General features: G+C 38.4%; 1 protein-coding gene across 1 annotated transcript in view; it reads right to left on the reverse strand.

The window, feature by feature from the left end:
- Window positions 1–27231, reverse strand: part of clasp1a (cytoplasmic linker associated protein 1a) — a 130472-nt gene that overhangs the window by 12313 nt on the left and 90928 nt on the right. The window contains 10 exon segments of the mRNA XM_042336477.1: window positions 4575–4681; window positions 5026–5169; window positions 15036–15179; window positions 15798–15876; window positions 16233–16396; window positions 17765–17767; window positions 18594–18657; window positions 19082–19326; window positions 19946–19969; window positions 21387–21490. Coding sequence (XP_042192411.1) covers window positions 4575–4681; window positions 5026–5169; window positions 15036–15179; window positions 15798–15876; window positions 16233–16396; window positions 17765–17767; window positions 18594–18657; window positions 19082–19326; window positions 19946–19969; window positions 21387–21490 — 1078 coding nt within the window.

The following is a 27231-nucleotide window of genomic DNA, read 5'->3' on the forward strand; positions in this document are numbered from 1 at the left end:
TCGCTACTAAATCCAACATGAACTGGTAGAGCATTGCTGACATTTCAAACATGGCAGCATTCTGCATAACATTATTCGATTATGCACAGATAACTAAAAAAAAACACTTTCAGTTGTATTGCTGTTTATCAGTTACCCCAACCATAAATGAAATATTCAGCTCTGATGGTACATTCACAGTTGCAATGGTTCCTTTTCATGAAGTAGTAAAAAAAAAGCAGTTGTTATTTGAAGGAAAGATGCAGATTAATAAAAACATGGCAATGAATTAGAGCAAACAAAAGCAGTAGCCACTCAAAAAACGTACAATAAACCATGCTAAAGCCCAAAATAAAGAGTCGCCTGATGAAACGAGGCATTTTGAAAAGTTTGGAGAGGGGGTTAGTTACCTGGGGGAGTAAGAACGCCTGAAGGTCTTGTGGATAGGAACTGTGGGGATGGAGTGAGGTTGAGAAGGGGTGGGGGGATGCTTTGACAGCCCATCTGCACTCCAACCCCATAATCGACTGCAGTCACAGAGCGGTCAGTGAAAGAGAGAACGAGAAAGGCAAAAAAGAGAAAGAAAACCATATTCCGAGTGGCTTTTGGTCATGCTTTACTGGAGAATACTTTTTAAGAACATTAATAGAAGCAAAATAGCAAACAGAACACCTCATCCAAGCAAGCAGCACCAGGGTTAATCTAGCACACAACACACGAAGGCACAGTGATTGCACAGCACGCACCTAAAGACACATTTTCAGTAACGTGCTAAGTACATGTGGGGTTTTACAGACTTCAGCACCTGAACTTCAAATGAACAATCCTTTTGGTCCCATTTATGTTCAGCTTGAGCAATGATAATCTGCATAATGGGGTCTGATAGGTGGCAATTTGTGACTTAATCAGGAATCTGAGTAGGACCTTCTTCTGGTGACTGGGAGTACATAACACACGTTACATTAACCCACATTAACAGTTTGATTGTAGATTGTGTCAGAGTAGAGTTCCAGCGAGTTGGCACAACTTACTTTTGATTTCCTTATTGAAGGATTCGCCATATTAGACCCCATCAACTTGAATTTATCATTTGCTATAACAAGTAAATGGCTATGACAAAACACAGAGGAGAAAGGCACCTTTATATATGATTGTGCTTTTGACAGCAGAATCACCTTTGAAAAGTATTGTCGTAGCATTACAAACCCACATGCCACAGCAAGTTAGAGGGGTATGCCAGTATCCACTCTTTTTGTGGAAATGAGAATTACTGTACGATGAAATGAAGACCATATTTCGGCAGGACATCAACCAAACAGTATGCCCTAGAGATCTTTTTATCGGAGAAAAAAAAATTTCAATCCAAAAATAGAAAAAATGACAGACTCTCAAAGGTTTTCAGAGATTTGCCAACAGCAATCTAATTGTGCTTGTCTATTCTCTCACTGTAGCTGTCGAAACCAGTAATTGCAGCACAAGAAAAACTATAATTATCATCTTGAGGTGAAAAACTATACACTACTCCCTGGCCACTTACAGCACTAAAACAAATCCACATTTTCTTCTCAAAGTAAATGTACTTAGCAAATTAGCATGCTCGTTCAATGCTAAGAAAAGGAACACTCCTAACACCCAGGAATAACATCAACCTCACTCAACTTTGAGCCTGTGGATCTGTGACGACAAGAACATGGGCCAAAACTCTGCAAACTCATATAATCTTTGTAGCTAGCAGTGAGAGGGAGACTTGAGTTCAAACCCCATGGATTTGAACCCATGGCATATAAGTACAATGAATTACATTGTGTTATCCCACTGCATCACCTGCACATTTCTGAATAAATCAAGAATAAGCAAGAAAGAAATACAAGAAACACCATGAAAAACATTCCGATTGTTTGCAATGTCAAAATGAGTTGCTGGTCACATCTAAGTGAAACTTGTCAAACGTATAAATGGACTGATCGAGCTTGAGGCTGGTAAATTAGATGGGAAGGAAGGGCCACTATATTCATATATCTGGACTGAATTTTAAACAAGTATTTGAATAAACTTTGAAGGCAAACATTATGAGGGCAACAGGGCAAATGAGGACATTTACATTCAATGGCTACAAACAAAGTGAAATGTTCACATCATTAATATCCCATTTGGAGGTACAAACGAGATATTAATTATGTGAAAATTTCACTCTGTCCCTCAGATAATGCAGAACACGATGCCTTAAATTTTCCCAAACAACGTTCCAAAAATTCAACTATAGAATAATGGGAACATTAATACAGAAGAATGGCATGTGCGGAATCTAGAAGCGACAGATTTGCACTCTGAACTCTAAAGCCCTCGTCTCTTCTCACCTGCACAATAGTTAAAACACTTCTATTTCACCTTTTAAAAAGTTGCTGAACAATTAAACGATTACTAAAGGATCAAGTACACACACACCCTAAGTATGTCTTTTCTGGTCGATTTTGATAATTCACATTATAGAACTGTATTCAACTGGACTGAAAATGCCTTTGTTCGAACAGTAGTTGCAATTTAGTTTAGTACTGAATTTGAAAACTATACAATTATAATAATGATTCTGGCATTTATATTGCACCCATAATATTGCCAAAATGACTCAAATAACTTTGTAGCCAATTGCTTGTGATTTGCGCCCAGCTGGTTCCACAAACAAAGAGTTATAAGGCAAATGATCAATTGATCTGGAGGTTCGTTGGCCAGGACATCGTGAGAAACTCACTCCTCTTTTCCGTTAGTGTAATGGAATCTTTCACATCCAACTGAACAGGCAGACAGAACCTTGGTTTCATCATCTCACCTGAAGGGCAGCACCTCCAACAATCCAGGTTGCCCTCAGTATTGCACTTGATTAAAGTCCTGTTTTCTCAAGTCTTGACATTGAACTTAAACCCATAACTTTCTGAACCAAAGGCAAAAGTGCCACCAACCACCGTTTTTATTTTTATATATATATATTATATATATATCCCAACTGGCCATAAATTGCATTGAAATACTTAGCATTTTGTGAGCAGTATTCTGACTAACAGGGTTTTGATGAGCAGCATGACCCATGTCAGCCGATTGCAGGAAAATGCCATCATCAAAACTGAAGATGAATTGAATTGCTTGGCTCCAATCAAGGATTCCTGTGCTGCATCCCATGCATCACTCGACACCCACAAGGACAGGGCATAATGATAACCCGCTGAAAATCCCTCGACTGTCATTTGTCATCACGGGCAATAAAAAAAAGATGCACAATTTCAGCCTGGGACGACTCGAGCTGTTTTTGCTGGCTTAAAAGCTCAGAAATGAATGGTTTCAAAAACGACAAAACAGGATTTTGTTTGGCTGTGGGTTTTTAAGCTCCCGTGAATGCTTGAGCTCCAAGAAGTATGCTCCTCTCACTGGCACACGTCACTATTTTTTCTGCTGCCAGTCACTGTGAAGCCGAATGCCTCGTCAGCCAGTATCATACCACTCGATGTGGTGAGGTCGCTTTGAAACAAACCACTTTTTTTAAAAAAAGTGATGACGTGAAGATACCTGATATGTACAAACTGCAAGCGACCTGCATGTTCACATGAACCTAAATTGCTCGCGTTTTCAATACACAAAATAATGGCATGCAAGACAAAAATTCCAAGTGACAGAACCTGGGCAAATATCTCTCCTATTAAACACAACTAATAATCAGTATCCATTCAATCCTGTTTGGAAATGTAATCTATACGTGAACCTACTGGTTTCTCGGATGAAGTGTTCCACTTTGGTATCAGATTTCTATTAATAAACCGGTTCCTCAAACTAGCAATATTATATTTGTAACCAGAAGTTAATAGTGCTAATTTATCTAAGAACCATGCTTTTAAAATGTGAAATAAGACAGAAATACCAGTTTATCTCACCAAGAGAATAGCACATATTTGGTTTACCAACTCCCATCAATAATTTTTTTAAAAAAAACTATGAAACAGGATTAATGTGTTTCTTTGCTCTGCACTTTCAGAATGAACACTGTTTCAAAGCAATAAAAGGGTTTGCGCTGAAGAACAAGGTATTGAATAAGTAAACAGAAATTGCACAAGTTCACATGTGCATTGCCAATGAAATGGAAGGGGGGGAAATATTATGGCAATGTTTCTTCAAATGCTATAAAGCCTTTTTAAAATAGAATAACCTCTAAAAAATCTGGAAAGCAGTTCACGATAGAAGAGATGACTCAGAATCTGAATCTTATATTCAATGCGCTAATTTCATGCAAAGAATTAACAAGAGTTTTTAAATTGAAAAAGAACATATTCTTACAAAAATTGTGTCCATCACAGAATTTGCAAGTAATGAACCACAGTAGCTTGTGTGAAAAAGGCAGCAAGGTAAACTGATGAAATAAAAAAAGGATTTTTTTTAATATGAAATAAAAGGTATTTATGACTTTTTCTCCCATTCTGAAAATCAAAAAGACAAAGAAAACTGCCAGAGATTATTATTTTCTACGATGCAGTTTACTCTCGTGGCCCAGAAAATTCCTGCAAACATAACAGTTATTAGGGAATTTCCAAAAATTTACAACATGGCATTACCTTGGGGAGAGCCCTCCATGGGAACAGTTGGTCGGAGATGTAAGGGGGCTTGTTCGGCTGCTAGAGTGTCGTGAAGGCGTGCGTCCCATTGTATTACTGGGTGATCCCTGCAGTGGGGAAAAGCAAACCATGAATATAGTGAAGTATAGAACGACAACAACTAAAGGGAATTGGATATTTGCTTGAAAAGAAAGAAAAATCGCCAGGCTAGGGGGAAAGAGCGGGAGAGTGGGACTAGCTGGATAGCTCTTCCGAAGACCCCAAGCAGATGAGTCAATTTTGCTCTCAAGTCTAGGCTATATACTTTTTCCTTCCTCATACAAGGACAAGAGAGGGGAAGCAGGAAATCAAAGTTACTCTATTGGCATCTGTACAACCCAATAATGCCCATCCGACACCTCCTTCCAATTACCATTGAAGGACCTGCTTGTGAATGGTTAAGAACACATACCACGCTGGTGTTGCTGGAGTTCTTCAAGTGGTTGTGTAGGAGCTTGGTGGCACCGTCTTGGAATGTTTTTGGCAAGGCACCAAGTAACATGCTGAATTCAGGGGTGTTCAGCTCAAACAGAGAAATCAGTACGATCTGTGCAGCCTGTTCAAAACCAAAAGGAGATGTTTATTATAGGCACAAAAAAAGTAAATGAACTGCATTGAAAATTCTTCAGAGTACTCCCATTAGCCCCAAGACATGGTTGCAGCATCTAATTAAGCCACGTAGACACCAAAATCACCCAATTGAAGAGTTGAGTGCTCCTTACCAGCATTTGCTGAACTATTTAAAACTTATTGGCTTTTTTAAAAAAAAAAGTGAGCACATTTTTGCAAACACCAAATGTCACCACTTTGTGCTCAGCTTTTCAAAGGAGGCAATAATGATCAGAAATTTCTGGTCTGCAAGCCTGGAATTCCTATATTTGATAATAATAATCCTTGTATTTGATATAGCGCCTTATCACATCTTCGAGGCGTCTCAAAGCACTTCAAGAATATGCTGTAAAGTGAATTGACTGTACATTTTGTGGGTGAAACACGGCAGCCACTGCTGCGCACAGCAGTGTCCCACAAACAGTCGTGGATTGAAGTGACAAGTTTTTTTAAAAAAATTTGAAGGAATTATTACCCCCAGAAAAGCGATCCATCAATCGACTAACAACTGGGTTCCTACTTAGTTGACTTGGGACTGCCAATCGTCTTGAAGGACAGCGTTGATCTTTCCAGTGATATGATTTATACAGCTAAAGTAATAGATATTATCGAAACATACAACTATATAAAAACTATTTTTAATTAATGATTTTTTTTAATGTAAAGGTATAGGTGTTGACTTCTTTCTAAGAAAAAAAAGTCACATTATAAAGGGTAAACCAGTCAATAACTTTTTTATAATACACCCCGTTTATCTTAAATATACGACAAGTTTCCTTTAAAAGACTAGTAACGTAACAAGCAGACAGAGCATAAAGTCCGCAGTCAATGTTTCAAAGGAAACCTAGTTCTGCAACTTGCACCTTTAGTTTCTGACTGGCTGGATGCATCATAAAAACCTGCTGGATGGAGCATGCTGTGAAATGTTGGATACATTTTCATTCTCTTTATCTGGTTCTGATATTTGACGAACACATGAAAGATTTACTTTCAGTGGGAAGCTACCCTCTTTGTTCACGTTATCAGAACATTGATTCCAAACTCAGTGTAAGCACAGAGAAATGGATTGTATCAGGGCATAAATTTAGATATCTTAAAGAGTGCTACTGTTTTTATTTATAAACAAACCTATGAATCATTTGAGGCTAAAATTTAATACAGAGTTAAATGTAAATTTGTTAGCAGAAATCCAATTCACATTTGTTAGAATAGGTGAATTTTGAAAAGACAAATTCCATGTTCCAAAATAAACCCATGCCACGGACTGCTCACATCCCTATAGAACTGTTAATCCACTTTTGAGTCTATTTGTTAACAGATGAGCATGCATTCCAACATTGCAAACAGCAGTCAGCAAGGCAGGGCCCAAATGCTGGATATTGTTAAATAACACTCCAAAACAAACCTTGTCCCCAAAGAACACCAGCTATGTGCTGAACACAGTGCAGACTGAAAAAACACATGGATGTTACACAGAAGTCATCAGTTTTGAAGCAGTCAGGCCAAGACTCTCTTGTGCAGCTGAGTTAAAAAGAGCCGATGGTATAAGAAGGGGGGGGGGGGGGGGGAAGGGGGAAAGCAGTGGTGGTTGAGATTAGTACGTGTGATTTTTTTTCTACCTGTTTACACTTTTCTTCCAGGCCAGTTTCACCAGGCCCGGAGGTACTCGAACAGGACCTGGCCAACACCTCATCACTCAACCAATTATGCATATTCTGGGTTTGACAGGTGGGAAGTGTGTTAGACACATTACAGTATACAGTAAACAGCAGTTCCACGACTAAGCAAATTTATATCAAAGCTGACAAATCAAGACAGAAAGTAATCGGTCGTTCAGTCGACTGGACATTTCACAGCGCGTTTGCAACAGGGAGCTATAGAGAGGTTAGCTTTTGTCTTTCAGGCGGGCAACCAAATTTATAACTTTTGTGTCCTTGGCTGAAAGTACATTCCTTTCTTTATTCCTGATGCGGGAATTAAATCTGGTTGCAAACTGTAGCGTCTGAAATGGCAGAACAAAGCACATTCTTGTTGCCCATTGGTGAAGAACAGCCTAGTGCAAGTAGGAAAAGTGAGTGTATTAGCACCTTTTACAGCTCTCAGTTGCAGCAACAGTTGCCAAATAATTTGGAATCCATATGTTCGATTGATTTTGTCAAACAAATGGTAATTTGAATAAATTCAGTCCATTAAGTAATATCACACAAAAGTTTGTGGAATTGAAGGAATAAAGCAATGCACAAGATCAATTTTTAAAGTAATGCCAAACACTTTTCTTGCAAAAACTGAAGCTGGTCAGATAACTTCTATAAAGCGTAAATAAACTGACAACATTGAATTCTTCTGTCTGGCAAAGCCACTGTTGGATTTTTGTGCCCTTAACGCCAGATCACAGACTTTATTCAGCAGGTGATAGATGAAGGTCCAATGCTACATATGCGACAGTAACCAGCAACAGAACAAATCAAATAAGAACTGTTTGATGCACGCTGAAATAATTATAGCAATATTGCAATTACAAAGCACACAGCTGGACTGAATGTAATTTATGAAATCACATGAATCCTGAAACATCAACACATTTCCAGAATTGTTCCCCAAAAAGTGGAAGTATACTGAAACTAATGCTGGTGAAATATCTTCTTTGGGCATCAACGACTGAAATCTAATCAAGTAGCTTTACTTACAACGTGAATTTACTTCTATTCAGCTCGTAAATGAGAGAGAGAGAGAGAGAGAAAAAAGAGATCTGGGATACATGGGAGTTTTCTATCCTTTGCCAGTATTTTACTCCTAGGACTAATGCAGCTCAATGATTTTTTCCCTGGTACCAGTTTGACAGAAAACAACAAACTTCGACAGTCTTGCAACACTATTCAATCAGATGACTGGAAAAAGTTGGCTTTTGGCTATCAGACTGCAGTACAGAGCAGTAAATCATAATTCATCCAGACATGTCAGCATTCATGCATACCGAGCAGTGTTACTTCCCTTAGTGCATGTGATCAGCAAAGCTTGAGGTTTCCCATTCACTCTGTTGCATATTTGCTGCCAATACTGTACATTCGAATGCCTCTAATATATCCAGGATAGAAACTAAAGTTGCTCACTACTGGAATGCCAAACGCTTGGAAGATTCTAAACAAAACTATTTTATTCTTGCGACGATGATTTGCAACATAATTAATAAGATGCATCCCGTCGACTAATCCTAAACATTGCCAATATTTTACATGATCTTATAAATCATAATCAATTTAAAGTTTACATGAACTTTGAAGGCAAGAAAGCCATCTGCAAGACTCCTCTGTTATTTGCAAGCAATGCCACGGGTTTCAATCTGCTACAATAAGATTAATAAATGTAATCAACTTCAGCAAGACGCTCTTTTTTTCTTACAACATCTTGGACAGAAACAATCAAGTAAATGCGGTTTCAATTCACCCTGTGCTAATCACCTTGTTAGCCTTTCTATCGGAAATATACTTGCTGCATTTTTCGTGAGCAGTTCAAACATCTGCAGAAACATTCAGCGCCGTGGATTAACTTAAACACTAGCGCAATTCTTTTCTGAGGAAACATGCACGGAGGTACTGTAAAAAGGCTTTGCGTTGACAGGCAGGTTTTTCAAAACTATGCAGTATGGTTGTTACCCACCAATTTGAAAAAGATTACTGGAGGAGAAAATACTTCACATGTAAAGTACCTGCTTCCCTTGGGTCTTTTCGAAGGACTCTATTTTTAATCCAGTAGTACCAGACAAGAATAATAGTCACCCAAAGTGTTCTCCTGTGAAATGGAGAGGACTTGTGTTTCATGATGATGGATAGCCTCTGCCGACATAGGACCAGTGCTGACTACACCACACACTTGCTTTAGATTTAAACTATGAACAGGGAGCTGGCTTGGGGCTGTTAAACCAGTCTCACCACGCTTTTTTTTCTCCCCCCCCCCTCAATGGAACCCAGTGGGGACTGCTTTAAAAATTAATAAAACTGGTTCAAGTCAGATATTCCACCCACCAGTCACGTTGGGGAATTAGTGAAGCTTTTGGAGAATCTCATTGCCCAATATCACCACACTTCAGTTCACAGGGCCACAGGTTTTATTCGTATCAGAATGAAACACTGACTGAAAATTTCGACTTGCTCATCAACTAGTATTCAAAAGTATCATCAGGGTCAGAGGCAAGCTAGAAGAGGAACCATTTTATAAATAACAAAATATAGGAGTGTAGCGTGTTTGATCCAGTGTGTCCGCGCATGTATACGCAGGGTCTCGGTACACACGTGTGAAGCCCAACTTTCTCATATTCAACTGCAATTTGCTATGAATAAAATCATTTTTATTGAATGGCTTTTTATGATTCAGAATGTCTTCTGGTGAGAGGCAGGGATTAATATGGAATCGCGCAGGAACAAAGAGTTCACAACATTTAGAACTTAGTGCTTCAGTGAGTATTTCACGACAAACTGCAGTTACTCAGTGGAGTCAATTGCTCGCCCCAGCAGCTGAACACTGGGCATATTCAGCTGGTTCTTACACCGTGCTGCTGTGACTGTTTATGAACCAATATACTGGCAATAAAAAAATTTATGTTATTTTTCTTATTACATTTGCCTGACTGAACATGGTCCTGAGATTTGTCGACAATTACAAAACTGTAGATGCTTGTGCTACACAACTATTAACCAAAATGATTATAAAGTCAAATACGTTACTTGCAAAGTACAGTATATATACTGCCTTAAAACAAATTTGGTCTCCTAGAAATCTAAAAGTAATTATTTTTCTATAAAAGGTCACATTGGGAATAATGTTTTTTCCTTCCTATACTGTAATCTATTTTAAAATAAGAGATCGATGGCAGATTTATGCAGAATTATGCTGTAGCAAGGCCATTTAGTTTAAAATATACACTGTGTTATGGATCAGTGAATTGAAACGATCAACAACAGAATGTAGTATGCCCTGTAGTGAAACATAAAACTGACTCATGGAGCTATTAGGGATTGAGCATTTTCCTTGACCTGAGTGGGATCAACGGTAATATGCATGTTTGGTTATAAAACCCACTTCCTAACAAAACCTTTTTTGTAATCACACACAACGATAAACTCACATTTCGCATGACCATTATGTTTGCTTTTTCAGCCCTACTGGAAATTCCTTTAGAAAATTTATGGTGAATATTTTTTGACAAAGTGTGTGGTGTATTGGAGCGAAAAATTAATAATTTCTCAACTACACAGATGGAAAAAAACTGCATTCGTTTTGAGTGTCACACTAGAAATTTCTATGTACAATCTCTCTGCCATAATTTGTTTTTTTTAATGTTCCACAGGACACCTGCTCTTTAAGCCCTAAACGAAAATTCGATGAGGATTATTATAATTCTTTGAATTGCAATTAATTCTGTTCATAACTCATAATCCATTCACTCATGTACTAAACCCTTAAACTCCTGAAGAAAAGTTAAATTTTTGCATCAAAGATTAAATCGGATAGATTTATATAATGCAAACATCAGTGCTTTTTCATTAGCCATAAAGCAAGTTTTCAGCAAAAGGCTATTTTTTCCGTGAATACTGGCATTTTGGGTATCCATCACGAAATCTGCCCCACCACTGGAGGGAAGCTTTCAGCCATTTTACCCCCCTCTCTGGAACTACATCCCAGACTCTACAACCATCTCTATAACTTGTCCCTCTCTCTCCACTTTTAAAGCTCCTCTTAAGACTTGCCTTTTCGACTGCTCTTTTGGTCATCTTTCTTCCCCCTCTCCACCCTGCACAGGTGCCTAGCCAACCGTGTAAAGCACTTTGAGACATCCTCCATATGAAAGGCATTATATAAATCTAATTGTATTGTAATTGTATTTTAAATGTTGCTTCCATCCAAGTAAATGGTAGAAACTGGGTAAAAATTAGATCTTAAATTTAAAAATGTGATGGAAAACATAAGAGAAAAAATAAATTCAAAATAAGTAGGAATAGAAGAGATTAGGGAAATGGGTGAGAGTGAGATGCTCAGATAAAGTATTTGAAATGTTAGTGTTAACATTTCAGTAATTAGTTTTACTATTCAGTGTTAATGCTGATATCTGGGTAGCTTTATTGCTGCAATATTGTAATAATAATCCATGAATTTGATATAGCACCTTATAATGTTGTCAAGACGTCTCAAAGTGCTTCACAGGACTTTACTGTGAAGTGAAGCAACTGTGTATTTGTGAGCAAAAGCGGCAGCCAATTTGTACGCTGCAATGTCCTACACTGCATTGTTAGTATTGCTTTCAGCATCACAGCAGCTGTGGGAGTTTCTGTAAATCTGCCACCACTCTAAGGGTTAAGACAACAGTTTGCCCACTGCCTTCAGTCAATGCACTTTTATCCAGTCTTCACATTCAAAACACACTTCTTGGTACTTTTCCAAAAGGTACAATTTTACAACCGGCAAAGTTACTACTTCCCTAACTGGAGGAGTTAATGGTGTAAATGCACTTTCTCATTTATTTCAGCAGAAATGCAGTAGCATGTCCTCTGTTGCCAATAAACAACCTAAAACTATGACCTTCCCAAGACAAGTAACGTGCCTTGGCTTATTTCCCCCCCACCCCGTAAAACCATTCAACACTCGATAATTGCTGAACACCTGGACAAAATACAGAATGGGACAATGTAAATGACCAGAATCATGGAACTAATCAATTGATCCCAATTCTGTACTATTGATGTACAACATCTATAGTTTCAAGGCTACTCCTGACCTACCAAATGGTCACCACTTTTAATAGCAAGATTTGCAATGCCTAACATGAATCTATCAGAGATTAGATGGATTATGACTGTATGTTATTTTACTTGCGATACTTGACTCTTATTTCCTCCTCCAGACAATTCAGTTCCACCCCCATCCTCACTCATCTTCTCTGTACAAGTTAGTCTCATAGACCACAACCTTTTGCAAACCGCTTACGAGAAAATGTCTGGTCAAATGGGTGCTGCAGAAAATTCATAAGCGGAATGTCCTCTTCTCCTTGACCCGCAAATTGACTAGAAATGACCAACAGTTTTGAAAGGTTGAACATTCCATACATTCTAAACGTGGGGCGAGGACAGTCACAACAGGTCAATATAATTACAACAACATAGAAATATGTAAATCACGTGATCAATTATATTTGTGGCTTATTTGTTAGCCATTACGGCATAAGTCACAGCTCCAAGGTATGCTCCTGAGGAATATCAGAACTAAGGAAGGTCATAAAATGTTAGGAACCGTGGTAGAATATCAATCATCTTTCAGCATTCTCAGTGACAACAAAGTGTTCTCAGTTACTGACGAGCTGTTTCAGTTGCGCTACCATTTTAAGAATATTGGAAAGTGGAAGAAAAATATGAACATCTGATGAATCCTTAATGTATTCCAAAAATGCTGAAGTGACAAGTACATTGAAAGATACAAGTTCCCCAATTAAGGGACCGAGTTGCTTTCAGGAAATAAATATCTGGAAACTTCTTTAAATCTGTTCAATGAGATTCCAACACAAATATGCATGACTGTGTATAGCAGGGCAGTGAATGCTAAGCCTGTCCATTTTAATATTAATAATGAATGGTTAATCAGGGTTTTAATTTATTGAAGAAATCCCATGTTGCTTTATCAGGTTCCACCGCAAGAGGAACTCATTAATTAACTCAAAAGAATTTGTAAGAATTTAGGGGAATGACAGTACCATCATAACAACAAAACCAGAAACTTGAGTGAACAGAATAGTGCCGATTAAAATTACAAAATTAATGTTCTACTGGCTTAGTTCCCATTTCTAGGCTTGATAGTCATGGCTCCTGGATATTTCATTCACAACAAGGGATCTCTCTCCAAAATATGCAGCAATTTTGTGAATGGGATTGATATTTCTTTGAAATGCTGAAGGTGTGGCTGGGGGGGAAGAGGAAGAAAAGATTGCTTATGTAATTACAGTAGAAACCTGGTTTGCCGTCACCTCGGTCATCCAGCCGCCTCTCATTTGCAGGCACATTTTCACAGTCTCTTTCATTGTCAATGTTCAGCTTCAGTAACCCGGGCACCTCACTAATCAGGACAAAAGTCATTGATTGTGGCTGCTACAGCTCCCTCCTCCGCTTCAAACTCGGTACAAACTCCCCCCTCCTTCTAACCTGTACACAGTGCCCTAGGTCTTGGGCGTCTCGCACTGTTTCCTCAACACTGCTATGGTGGGCGGAGTGGGCTCAGGTTGCGCATGCTCGGCGAGTGTTGGGATCGCGGAAGCAGTGCGAGCGGAAAATCGACTTCGCCCGGCGCCCGCAGCCTAACTGAGCTCAGGCGGCCAATTCTTGGTACGTGCTGTAAACATACCACCGTGGAAGGAGTTGTTCTTATGTGGGAGAGTGGACTTAATCAAAAACAGCGAAAAGTCAGAGACAGTTAGCTGTGATCAATGCATTGGCAAAACACAGGTTGGATGCATTCTCGAAAGGCAGGCTATACATGACAGCTCTTGTTTTAAATGTGACAATGCCTTTATTTAAATAAGATTGCTAACTATGTTTGTTGAATGTTCATCAACCCTTGTCCATTACCAATGCCGTTAATATTCTATCAGTGACCTAAAACCCCTGACCCGTTTCAGGAATCAGGTCATCTCACTAAGTAGGTCACTTTTGCCCAGTCCCTTGATTGACCAGATTAGTGAAGTTCTACTGTACACTGCACTCTCTATTTCAATATGATGCCCATTATGGAGGAGCACATTACAGGCATCTGACTTCAATCATATCACCTCAGCATCGATCTCATCCGAGGACCAGTGTAATGCTGTGGAGCTTTGCACACGTGGAACCAAATTCATCAGTGCTGAATGCCACTTAATTTTTAACTTTAGTCAAGAGCTGGGAGTTCAGCCAAATCTTTAACAACATGAAATTCCTTAAGGGTTGCCCAAAGGACCCCTGAGGAACTTTTACAGTATGGTTTCGCAGTATTTAAAAATGGTTAAAACCATAACTAGGAAGCAATCCCACTGAACAAAAACACTTGCTTCTAAATGACTGGTTTATATATTATTCATGTGAATGCTTCTTAATAAAATAGATCAATACATGAGAGCATTTTTCCACAAATTGTGTCACTGGTACTATTTTTGTATTCTGATTAAAAGTACTCTTATAATCTAACCAACAGTACAGATATTTACCAAAGGGTGGTTTGAACTTCACAACCCATTGCAGTACTTGAGTAAGCAGTAGTTATGACACTAATGTCCGCTTTGAATAATTATTCCAGTAGCAAACTAAATAAAATGACTATTTTGCATGTACACGACTTAGGAACTATTTATTATTCTGACCTTGGAAGAATAATTAGGACTTTTTTTTTTTAAAACTGCCCAGTTATTTGCCATCTGTGAGATGGAATGATCCTTTTGTATCTAACTGCTTTCTAAAGGGGCAAGGCATTTGGGCCTTCAACCTCTCTGCCCCCACCCTTTGGAACTCCATCCCAAGTCCCTTTGCCTCGCCCACTCCCTTGCCTCCTTCAAGGCCCGTCTCAGGATTCACTGAAACCTTCCTGCAATACAGGCAGGTATTGCGGTAAGGTACGTTTTGCACCTTCAGCTAAAAGTGGGTAACAAAAAAAACACGCAGTGAGTGCAGCAGTTAATTTTCCCTCATTTCACTGCTGTCGCAGTGGATGGGGCACAATAACAGAGGTATTGTAAGGGGAGAGACCAGGATTGCACCACATTGTTGTAAAAATACATAACACATTCTATAAACTACTCCCTACCTTTCTCACATCAGAGCTCTTTGGTTCTGTTGTCCAGGTTATGATTCGGGAAACAGCAAGACGGGTCTCACTGGAGTTAACAAAGTCCACTGGGTCCATCTGTCTGGCCAGCCTCTCAATATACTTCAAGATCGCAACTTTAACCTAAAATAAAGAGGTTTAAATAAATATAGAGTTAAAACAAAAACAAGACAGAGTTTTCAATGATAATGTATGTAAAAATTTTTTTTTTCGGTCAGCCAGGTGTCTGACACACGCGGAAATCCATCACCGTTGCTTAAGACTGTCCCAACCAAGCTGAGAATTCCATGTATCCCACCTATAATAATAATAATCCTCGCATTTGATATAGCGCTTTTCACGTCGGGAGGACGTCCCAAAGCGCTTCACAGAACACACTGTAAAGTGAATTGACTGTACATTTGTGGGCGAACGCGGCAGCCAATTACACATGGAAATTCCAGAGACAGATTGTTGTGGATTGGAATGGGCACTTTCTCTCTGGAGGGACGCATTCTGCTTACCTAACCCCAAAAAGTGCTAGGCGCCAGTCGGCAGGATCCAGGGCTTGGGGATCCCAGAGCATGCAACGGTTTACTGCTGAAGTCTAACCAGTTGAAAGAACTTAAGATAGAACCATTTAAAGAAAAACTAATTTGACATAAAATCCCCAAAAAATAGCCAAAGGTAGTTTTTATTGTCTCTTCTCTAAATACTAATATTACATAAATCTAGCCTGTACATTATAACTTTCATACAAACCTTGAGGTTAGGTGTTTGTGTTTGATCGACAATAAAGCGCATAAGAATGTTGAACTGTTGATCAAATGGAAAGGACTCTCTGTGAAGAAAACAAAGGCATATTTGGAAATTCACTACTTCAGACAATTGTGAGTGTTCACAGCTTTGGCATGAGTTAGTTATTGATTATCCTTTCATAACATAACTCATCCCACAGGTGTAATGGGTGAGCTAACAGTTAAAATTGTAACACGTTTCCTGAACAAAACAAGTCATAAATAGCCTCTTTATGTCAATGTTGAAGAGGAATGTATACTTAAAGAGTCCCGTAACCCAGTTTACAAAATTCGGAAATTACATCCAATCAAAATGTCGTGCTCAAATAATGCGGATATTATATTGCACGGCAATGATATGTAATAAAATAAAATGAGATTGCTTGATCTCCAAGCTGACCTGGTGACGTCCAGTGCTTTCTGAACCTTGGCCTGTACAGAACCTAACAGATCTGCTCCCATCTTCTTCAACAGCTGAGTCAGCAGTACAAACAGCCAGTCCTGAAGATCTTCCTTATGGATGATTATGAAATCTACCAACGTCTCCAGAAACATGCTGAATACCTAAAACAATAGGAAGATTGCGTTAAACTCTGGACTGGTGCTTTTTTTTCCCCTCCAAGTGTTTTACCATTCCATCCCCTCAAAAGACAGGTGCCCAGGATAAATAAAGTATCGGTTGTTTATTGGCTGTCAGCAAGTGTGGAGAACAGTCAGGATTGCACCTCCTAGAGTCAGTTGGTCTGCCAACACCCGCTACTGAAGCCATGAACCATTAATGGACAGTCAGCCAGTGTCCATGGTACCACACTCCTGCTAAAGGATGCCAGACCAGGAGCAGAGAGGTGTATCCCAGTGGGGAGAAAATTCATGATAATTTTATAATAATTGGACACACCAAAGTTTTTAAAAATGCAATTGACATAAACCCATTGTAGCCCATTTAATTTTGACTCTAAAACCAATTGTAACACAGCATTAAACTATTTCATTCAATACAATGTAAATCAAATCTCCAATTGAAATACTCCCAAAGATTAACATATTTCAGATTATGCCGTAATGTTACTTGTTTTTCTCCCAGCATCAAGCACAGTGTGCGAGCTGAAAACATACAGAACCACTCAGCCCTAGGGTCAGATGCATCTGAAGATCTATCAGTAAACCAAAGATTAAGGAGCTTATGGAGCTCAAACTCATTTTAACATCAACCCAATCAACAATGTTCAGCATTGGCCTCTCATTTAATAAAGGTATGACTGTAGTGTGTTTTGCATAGTTAGTTGCAACTGTGGACAGCTAATTTCTCGTAGGAAACAAAAATAAAGGAATACGCTCGGGCATCTAAACCTAACCCTATAATGTTTCAACAATAAGAACCACAGTAATTATTTTTGATTACCCTGGTGCATGATCAAATAACATATACGGAAACCCATCACCGTTGCTTAAGAGTATCCAAACCAAGCTGAGAATGCCATGCATCCCACCTACACATGGAAATTCCAGAGGTAGATTGATGGAATGCATTGCGTACTTTCTCCCTGGAGGGATGCATCCTGCTTACCTAATTCGGGAAAATATTAGGCGCAGATCGGCAAGAGCCAAGGCTTGGGGACACCAGAGTGTGCGTTGGGGTAACTGCTGGAGTCTAACCAGCTAAAACCACATAGCTTGCCACTCTCACCACAGTAACAGCACACTAACCTTCACTAGATGTCTCTAGCAAACATGGGGAGAATAATTTAAGTGAGCTAGGCATAGCTAGTGTTTTGAGTTGGTCGAACCAGGCTCAACACCAGTGTTAACTGCACCAAAATCTATCAGATATTCGGCAAAATTCCAAACCTATTTTTTCTATCCAAGCAAAAGTCAACATTTCGAGTAATCCATTATAGTTGTTAGTTTGTAGTAAACAGTAAAAACACTTACTCTCTGTTGTGAGTTCCAACAAAGGACAGGACATGCAAGAAAACAAACCATGGATTAACGCAGTCAATTTAAGAAACAAAAGTGCAACGGCAATGGTTACTGACAAGTCATAGAGTTACATTAATTACTTCATAGAAAATAAGGCGTTAAGATTAAGTTACACAAAATGCTAAATCTTTACTATCCAACAGAATTTTGTTTTGCTCGGCAAAATACAGATGCAAGTACACTTTTAGGACACTGTTTAAAAAATCCCATTTCATGATTTACTTGTACCTTCACTTCTGTGGTTGCTGCTCACTACACTGCACCAGCAGCACTCAGACTACTTTGTGCCACTCTGAAAGGAGTGCAATACTACCATGAAAAAAAAAAGCACTTAAGCTGTGGTTCTCGTCTTTACAATAATAATAATAATCCAATTGTGCATAACAGTGTCCCACAAACAGCGGTGGATTGAGTGACCAAATCATTTTAATAAAATAAAGTACAAGAATCATCTCTCCCACAATTAATAAGAAGTTAAAAAGCAGCTAAAATTACATTTATAAATCCTCGACACTGTAGCAATTAAATATCAGAGGATATTTCCTGAAAACAATATTCTTTTGCACTATGGATACGTTTTAATTCTCATCTTTATTTACATCAGTGTGCGAATATATAACTTTTGTTTTGAATATTCCTTTGAACCAGTGAACATCTTTTAAAAAATAGTAACATGCAAATCAAAGAGCTTCGAATGATGCAGTCACACAAAGGCAAGAGCTGTTCACATATAATGCATGCACAACATTCTCTTTAACAGCAAGGCTGAAGACGAGGTTACCTTGCTATGAGGATCCGCAAACATTCGAGTGAATATCTCACACAATCGCTTCAGTTCAACACGGCTGCAAAATACAGTAAAGATTATTACACAATTGCACCCGAGCAACCAGTTGGCAGCAAAGCTAAGTTGATTCATTTGGTCATTGAAGCACACTTTTGTCACTGTGTTCTCTTTCTGTAAATATGTTTGAAAATTAAGGGATATGAAAAAATATTTAGTTGTCTTGATATCAACTTCTTCGTAAACACACATGGAATCCAAAGTCTATTCCTAGTTACGTTAAATTGCCTTAAGAAGTTTGTTTTTCGGAAATTAGCTCCTTTTTATGGTTACTTTGATTTTAGGGAAAAAAGTAAATTGTCCCTGCAATCAAAGTGAAAAAGTCATTAACTTTGTGCTAGTGCAGAAGAGAGCACATTGAGAAGATCTTGAAACTTAAAGTACAAGGAATTAAATCTAACAATGAGGTATTTACAAAACCTCACCTTAATGTCCTCTGACTTTTAAGCAGGTTTTGAAGGCCAACGAGCCCCTCCTTCCGCTCAGACCAATTTGAGCTGGCGCAATGGTTTAACACCTCCGCCACGTCCTCTGTCTGACGTAGATAATGTGGGATGCCTCCGTTTCTGGAACCGTAGGACCGCTCTGAACAAGCGCTGGAGGCGTCACTGTTTGCGTCATCATCAGAGTACATTCCATACGGCTCGTACCTCCTCCTCACAGGCTTTTTCTAAATAAATAAAGCGCAGGTAATGACACTGAGAGACAAGGCAGTTTGTGAGAGAAACTGAAAACTGTAAATTATTAACGAAAGATGATGCCCGAGCATAGATGTAACACACGTGGCTAGGTAAGATGACGTGGGCACCATTCAGCTTTTATTCTTAAAGAGAGCAATCTAGGCTCCAAGTGTCTGCCATGTGCCATTTTTGCCTTACACATTATACAAATGTCCCTTCTTTGGGTTATGTGCCATTTTTGCCTTACACATTATACAAATGTCACTTCTTTAAAGAATATTGTGTGTGTTTTTTGGGTGGAGTAGAAATAGGAAGATTTTTCATTCACTGTTTTTTATGACGTTAAAACATAAATGAAAAATAAACCAATGTTGTATCCTGAAGTGTCAGCCTGAACAATATTCAATTTCAGACTTCCACAATTCCACATGCAACAACAACAATAAATGACATTTGTATAGCGCCTTTCACATCTGGAGGACGTCCCAAGGCGCTGCAATGTAATACATCCCTTATCATCTACCGCTGTGTAAATAGTAAGGGAATCTGGCAAATAACACCAGCAGCAAATTACTGTTTTTAAAAAAAGAGATTCAAAAATAATAGTACCTTACTCCTGGAGTCTCCCAACAGCTGATGGCAGCAAACAATTTTCAGGGGAGAAAATACAAAGAAAATCAGGTTGATATTTTTGCAAGGATTATAGTGATGGATTCATCAAAGCACAATCAACACAAATTATCTGGTGGTGACAGTTGAGAGATGCTGCGCTACAGGAATATTTGACCGCAATTTCTCAAAATTGTGTCTATTGGAGAATACAGAGATCCACTATTAGACTGGCATATTGATTATATAGCACTATTGGCACACAAGTTGTTATATGCCAAAAACAGATCTGAGCCAGACAGTGGCAATATGTATGCTTTCAGTCTTTTCTCTGACAATTTATCGATCCACCGTAAAAAAAGACAAATAATAGACAAGACCTACTTAATGCTGAACAACATTTTGTTCCATTGCAATCACCCAACCTGAACTGTATTCCACTTCAACAGAAGTTCTCTAAACAGAAAAAAAAATGACCACAAGTATTTTCTCTGTAATCACAGAATATGTATTGGAAGAACTAGTGAATCCTGAAAGCATTCAACAAGTCACCAAGCTGAATGTGGAACAAGTAGTAAGGTCATTTAAATGAATATCTATTTAGTTTTCCAAAGTCATCTGTTGGGGACACACTCTGCTTCAGTCAATAGGCTGCTTTATATTGAGCAAAAGAGCTGTGCAATAAACATCTGGGGAAAAGCAATGAAAACAATTGCATTGATGTCCAAATCAAATGTTCTTGAGGTAAAGGTCACACTGTCTGTATTAGTGGAGTTCCATATCATTCCACCAATTCAAACTGGATATATGACCCCACTTATGCAATGACAGAGGTGATATCAGAATACAGAGGTAAAAAGTTACAGCAATATATATATATATATATATATACTTAAGGTCATGCAATTTATAGTAATACCATGTCATTTTCATAAACCTCCCCCTGGAAACATAGTACTTGCCGAAAATCCCAGGAAACTTAGTATATTACAACACATACACTCTTAAAAATGATACTTTATCATTAATAACAAATACAGTACCTCATCCAAAGTTGTCAAAATAACTTTCCAGCAGTTGTCATGAAAAAGTATTTCATATTTATCTCTAAATGTCATACATCACACGATGTCAAAGACCAGTCTTGGTCATCTATATTATATAACTCCTGCTTGTGAAACAATACTGCAATAAAGCTAGTTAAATCGGAGCTCTCTTGTTTTTAAATAAACTAAAAAGGTAATAATAATAACTTGCATTTGATATAGCGCCTTATCACATCATTGAGATGTCTCAAAGCGCTTCGCAGAATATACTGTGAAGTGAACTGACTCATATATCTTGCAGGCAAAGGTGCCTGAACTTCCAGGAAAGATGCAATTTGAAATGTTATTTGAATCTGGCCTTTGGGGTGGTAGTGTACCATTCAAAAATTTATTACCAGTGCATCTGCCACAGCAGCCTCTACCTCTGTGCTCGTGTTGAGAACCCTCATGGCGTTTACCGAGGCAGGCAAACGACCCGCTTGTCCCAGCCCATAGCGATCTGAGATAAAAGAAAATTGTTCAGGTGTGCGAAAAAATAAATCTGATTACCATAGCGATATTTATGTGTGAGCTCAGCTGTTGTGATGAGCAGCTCTCCCATCGTACTGAGGTTGTCATGGAAAGTCTCCCTTCAAGTTCCAATGTAGAATTAATAACAACAACAATAATAATCCTTGCATTTGATATAGGGCCTTATCGTGTTGTTGACACGTCTCAAAGCGCTTCAAAGAATATACAGTAAAGTAAATTGACTGTGTATTTTGTGGGTGAAAAAGGATCTATGTAGGTGGATAGGCTACAGATAAATAGATCATATGGCGTGAAGTATAGCCAGTGTGTGCTTTGTGAGCTGGAAAATACTAGTCAGACTAGAATTGACTGTTCTTTTCCCAGCTATGAAGCATAAAATTCTCCGTCAATGTCAAACAGACAAATCCAATCTCAACAGCAGAGAATGGATTTGTCTGTTTGAGCAATACAATAGTATCCATATAAACATTATTTAGATTACATTAGAGAAAATTCAAATCAAAGCATCGAAGACACTAACTAAAATACCGGCACTCAAAAGTAAGGTCGTTCAAAAGTCTTGTGTTAAAATCCATTTCGTACCAGATTACATTCTTAGATTAAATTGCTCAAACCTCACTGCTAATTCTTATACTGTTTATTCATAATGTGCGTTTGCCATGAACTAGAATTGAGCCACAAATAATAACTTCAAATAATTAGTGTTGTAATAAACTTAAAATCCATCAACGTATAAATTGACAGATCTAGACCATGTAATTGAAGAGATTCAATGAAGAAATCTGATCCGTTAAAATAGGTCAAGTAGGTAAAGCCTAAACAACTGTTCATCTTTATTTCTAGCAATATTACTACCATAAGCCTCACTGAAATACGACTCCTATGATATATTAGCGGAGTGTATTTTCCATTTCATTTAATATCCAGCTCATTTCTCCGGGGAAAGCACCATAACATTTCTGCAATAGTTCACGGGATTGAGAGAAGTGTTTTGTAAATTTTAAGGAAAATTAATGGAACGGCTCTAAAAATTTTCATAGCAGTTTGGAAAGCACCACATTCAATTATCTAAGCCTGTCGAAACGAATGAAAATACATCCAGTTAGCAAAACTGATCAACACAATTCTGGACCATTCGGGCGCTAGACAACTCAATAGCCCTCGTCATTTTGATGCTGTAATTGAACAGATGAGTCAACTGGATTAGGCGGTGAGGGGACGAGATCAGCGAATGTGACACCAAATTCAGAAGAACAAATAAACAAAAACGATTCATAAAAATGAAAACTAGTCGCTCAATTAATTAACACTTCTGTGCGCAGAGCATGGTGATTCATATCCAACATTGTGATGAACAAAGCTAGCTGATGAACCAAAATAAAACTAAAAGTGAGTACTCCCTCTAAAAAAAATGACTAATCCAGTTAACCTGGTTATGAAAGTTTCTCATACAAATGGAGACAATGAAAGCCATGATACTTGTATTTGATATAGCACCTTATCATGTCTTCGAGACGTCTAAAGCGCTTGACAGAATATGCTGTAAAGTGAATCTGACTGTAAAGTTTGTGGGTGAAATGCGGCAGACAATTGCGCACAGCAGCGTCCCGCCAACAGTCATGGATTGAGTGACCAATTTATTAATATTACATTTTTTTTTAAGGCATTGTTACCCCAGAAAAATGATCCGCCAATCGACTAACAATCGGGTTTCTACTTACTACTAGGTAAACAGGTTGTGGGGTAAGAAAACTTGCCCAACATTTCACCCTGCTGGGAATCGAACACAGGTCTCTTGCTTGTCAGGTGAGTGCTCTAACCACCGAGCTACAAGACTCCACAATACTCCATATTGTGGCCACAATTTTGTTTTTAATAATGATAATAATCCTAATATTTGACACAGCACCTTATCACGTCATAGAAACGTCTTAAAGACCTTCACAGAATTTACTATAAAGCGGATTGACTGTGTATTTTGTGGGTGAAATGCAGCGGACAATTGCGCACAGCAGTGTCCCACAACCATTGATGGATAGAGTGACCAAATTATTAATTTTTTTTGAGGAATTATGACCCCCTGGAAGTGATCCAAATGGAAAAATAATGGAATTTATTTTTCAAATTCAACTTTTGAATTAAGATGGAAAATACAATTACATTTTTCTAAACAATTCCAAATTTGAGCTCATTTCTCCTTCACTTTAGATGCAGTAAATTAACATTGGCTACTTATTCATTTTGGAGCTACACAGAAAAACATTTCTATCCCATTTCTTAAGCTCACACAACTATAATTTAACAGAAAATCCACAATATGCGCCAAAATATTAAAACAATCTGTAGGAGGGCAAAAGAATAAAAATCAGTAGATGGTAAAGTACAGCAAATGTAAATTAGTAATAACTAGAACCACCACATAAAATACAATTAGCAAACGTACACTGACTCAGAAAATATGAGTAATGTAATTAAAATAATGATGACTGTACTATGACAAAAAAAACTCAAATGAAATGTCCTTTGGGAGCATAATTGTCATCTTTTCCCCAAGAGTACTAATAATATTTTTCTGCTTTACTCTCGATCTGAAAAGATATCATTCATTCTTCCAATCTATTTATGCTGTATTTGGAACTGGAGTGCTTCTCTTACCGTTATATAAAAATGACAATTATGGATGACTCCTATGATGTATGCAACTAAAAATGAACGTTTGGAGAAAATAAAATATGTGGGAAGCAAATTCCATTGACTGATGTTAAAAAAGAAATGGGGGGGGAAAAAAACTAGAACAAGCATGCAAGTAGCACTTGTTCACCTGGCTGCCCAATAGAATCAGCAGTGGAGAGTGCACTGGTTGATCTCGAGTGTCGACGGGAAGCTGGAAGCAAACGAAGGGCAATACCTCAGGGTTAACATTCATTCCACACTTCAGTTCTTGTTACACAGGTGCAAATGTCATAACTTGGCAGTGGGTTCCCAAGAATTCCAGTCATTAGAAAAACATACACGTCCAACTAAGCTTCTGCAGGCATGTCTGCTGTTCGCACTGGGTTTCAATCAGGGGGAAAAAAATGTTAATAAAGGTTCAATAAGTGTGTGAACTTTATTGTGTGTTTGCTTACTGGAACCCCTATGCATAGGGAACCATGCCCAAAAGTACAGTACTTGCAATCAATATAACCACAGAGCACTATATTATTATAGATATGTCATGCTGACAATTCATCAAAAGCAATATACTCTTTAAAGGACAGCAGCAAGATTACGATGTGCAAATATAGCTCAAGGTGCATTATGAAGCTGAACGGCACACACATTCAAGTGGGGAAGCATTGCACATACAAGTAAGTGAACCAACACGATGTGGGGTGTGCTATGCCTGCATTGAATTGCAAGTCACATTTAATAAACATTCCAAGTGGAGGGACATTCGTCTATTTTAACACAATTCATTCAAACTCCATTGATCTTGTTTCTGCAACAGAAATGCAACGCCACAACTCAAAGCAATTGACAGAAGTGCATGTCGCAAGGATTTTAGACCCCTTATAGCCAGGGGGTGTTCCTACATTTTAAAGAATGTATACTGGAATAAATTAATGATTTTCACCATAGAATTCTTTGTGTTTTTTTGAAAAAATCAATAAAATACTGGAGGCTCAATATGTCTCTGTGCTTCCATTTTAAAAATATCAAAAAGGACTTGGCTTCTGTGCACTAATTCAATCTACAATGCCAAAAGCATGGAATTTAGCTATCTCATTAATTGATGGATGGCGACACAAAAAAGTAAAATGGCCTCAGAAAAAACACCAAGTGCCAAGACAGATTCGTAGCATTAAGTTACTTATCCTAATTTTTGTTCTTTCAAAATACTTTTCGTACAAACAGTGCTTCGGGGGGAATTTAACTCAGGAGTTCTTACCTGAATCTCATTCAGAGAATGCTAACACAACATAAAGCTGCTGATGAAATGCAATGTTAGTCCCTTCAGATTGCAAGGTTTTGTCTTTAAATTCTAAAAGCATTGGCTTGTTTACTTATTCTAGTCTTTTGTCACAAAATGGAAGACGCCATTGAACAGCTACTCAATTAAGTGGTGGTATAAAATCCATAACTAGAATTTTGCCCAAGGATCATGACTCCCTAAAATTTTAGCAATGGTGCAAATAGCTGATCAGCTCGAACAGAAAAACGCCCGAACTAAGGCACACTTCTGTATTGGTTGGTAATGTGAGTTAGTGTGAGATTTTAATGAGATTTCTTCAGAAATTTATCACTCAGTAAAATTTTTACCACTCAGTTTACAATAAATCCTTAGATGAAGTTGTCATAAAATTGACTATATTCCTCCAACTGCTGGAAATGTACATGGCACTGCCGTTTGATTTGGCATATTTAACAACCAAACTGCCCTCAGTGTAATATTCTCAACTATAACACACAAACAAACAAGATTAACCACTTGTACAAGATTTCAGCATACACATAAGGGTAACAATGTACAATTACTTCTCCCCTGTAGGTTAAAAAAACACACACATATGCGTTTGAAAACTACTTATGATATGGAAATGTCACATAAATTTGCTGTGCCAGGCAATCCTACAACTAGAGCAACTTGAATCTTTTTCATCCCGATACTTGCCAAGAACATAAAGAAACAAACTCCCGTTCTCAAAGCATAGCCTGGATACAACGGCAGTTAGGATTGCATGACTATTAGGACCTCAAATAGGGGGGGTTAGGATCAGGTTAGATAATTTCTGCCCTTTTCTACACATTAATCTATGCGTGAGCTTTGAACAATGCTACAGGCATTGAACCCGATCAATGAGGCAATGGAAATATCTATCAAATGACCTTGCTATTCGGCAAAAAAACATATCTAAAGACTAAAGCAAGCACAAACTTGCTTTAGTGTGGGTGAGGTTCAGTAACAGGGTTTTCTACAGCATTACAGTCTACAGTCCAGTATGAAACGTCAGGGTCTGATGTGCTGCTGAAAGCAATCAACTCAAACTCTGCCTGCATCCTGCACAGAAGCAACACTGTCGTTCAGACTGGGTTCCCAGCAGAGTAAGCAGCATGCAGGAGGATAGAAGAAGGAGAAAGGGCGGATTCAGGGCAGACTTAAAGGAAGCAAGTAGAGCAAGAACAAAAGGGGGAAAAATAAAGTAACACCTTTACCTCCCAGGAGTAACCATAACGGGTGATCAAAGGGGGAGGAGAGGAGAGGCTAGCCATGATGGCTCTTTTGCCTGTGGGTACTCACCAAGCGTGGTAAAGCCCCGAACAGGGCTTGTATCTCGACTGCTCTCACGGCTGCATCCCTGACTCATACTAGGTCGAGGGATACGGCTGCTCCGTGCTAGCATGAGTTGGGAAGAGTGGTAGAAATCTGGTGAAGTTCATTTACAGAACCACTTTGTGTGTAAAGTGTCACAATACTCATATACTGTCAACATTCAGTATTCACTGGCTTCTGTTACAAAAAAAAGTCTACCCAATGGTTAGTTTCAATAGATGTACACACAATGTGAATATTAATCTTGAGATATTTGAAGTGATTATGTAGTAACGTTTATTTGTGTTTAATTAGTGCTGGGTTATTATCGGCATACATTGCATGTAAAGGATCAGATTCAAAGAGGGCACCTGAGGAACGTGGATTATTTTACTTTCTTGCAATTGATAGAGCGT

This window comes from Callorhinchus milii, unplaced genomic scaffold (genome assembly GCF_018977255.1).
Source record: "Callorhinchus milii isolate IMCB2004 unplaced genomic scaffold, IMCB_Cmil_1.0 Scaffold6, whole genome shotgun sequence".
NCBI classification, from domain to species: Eukaryota; Metazoa; Chordata; class Chondrichthyes; order Chimaeriformes; family Callorhinchidae; genus Callorhinchus; species Callorhinchus milii.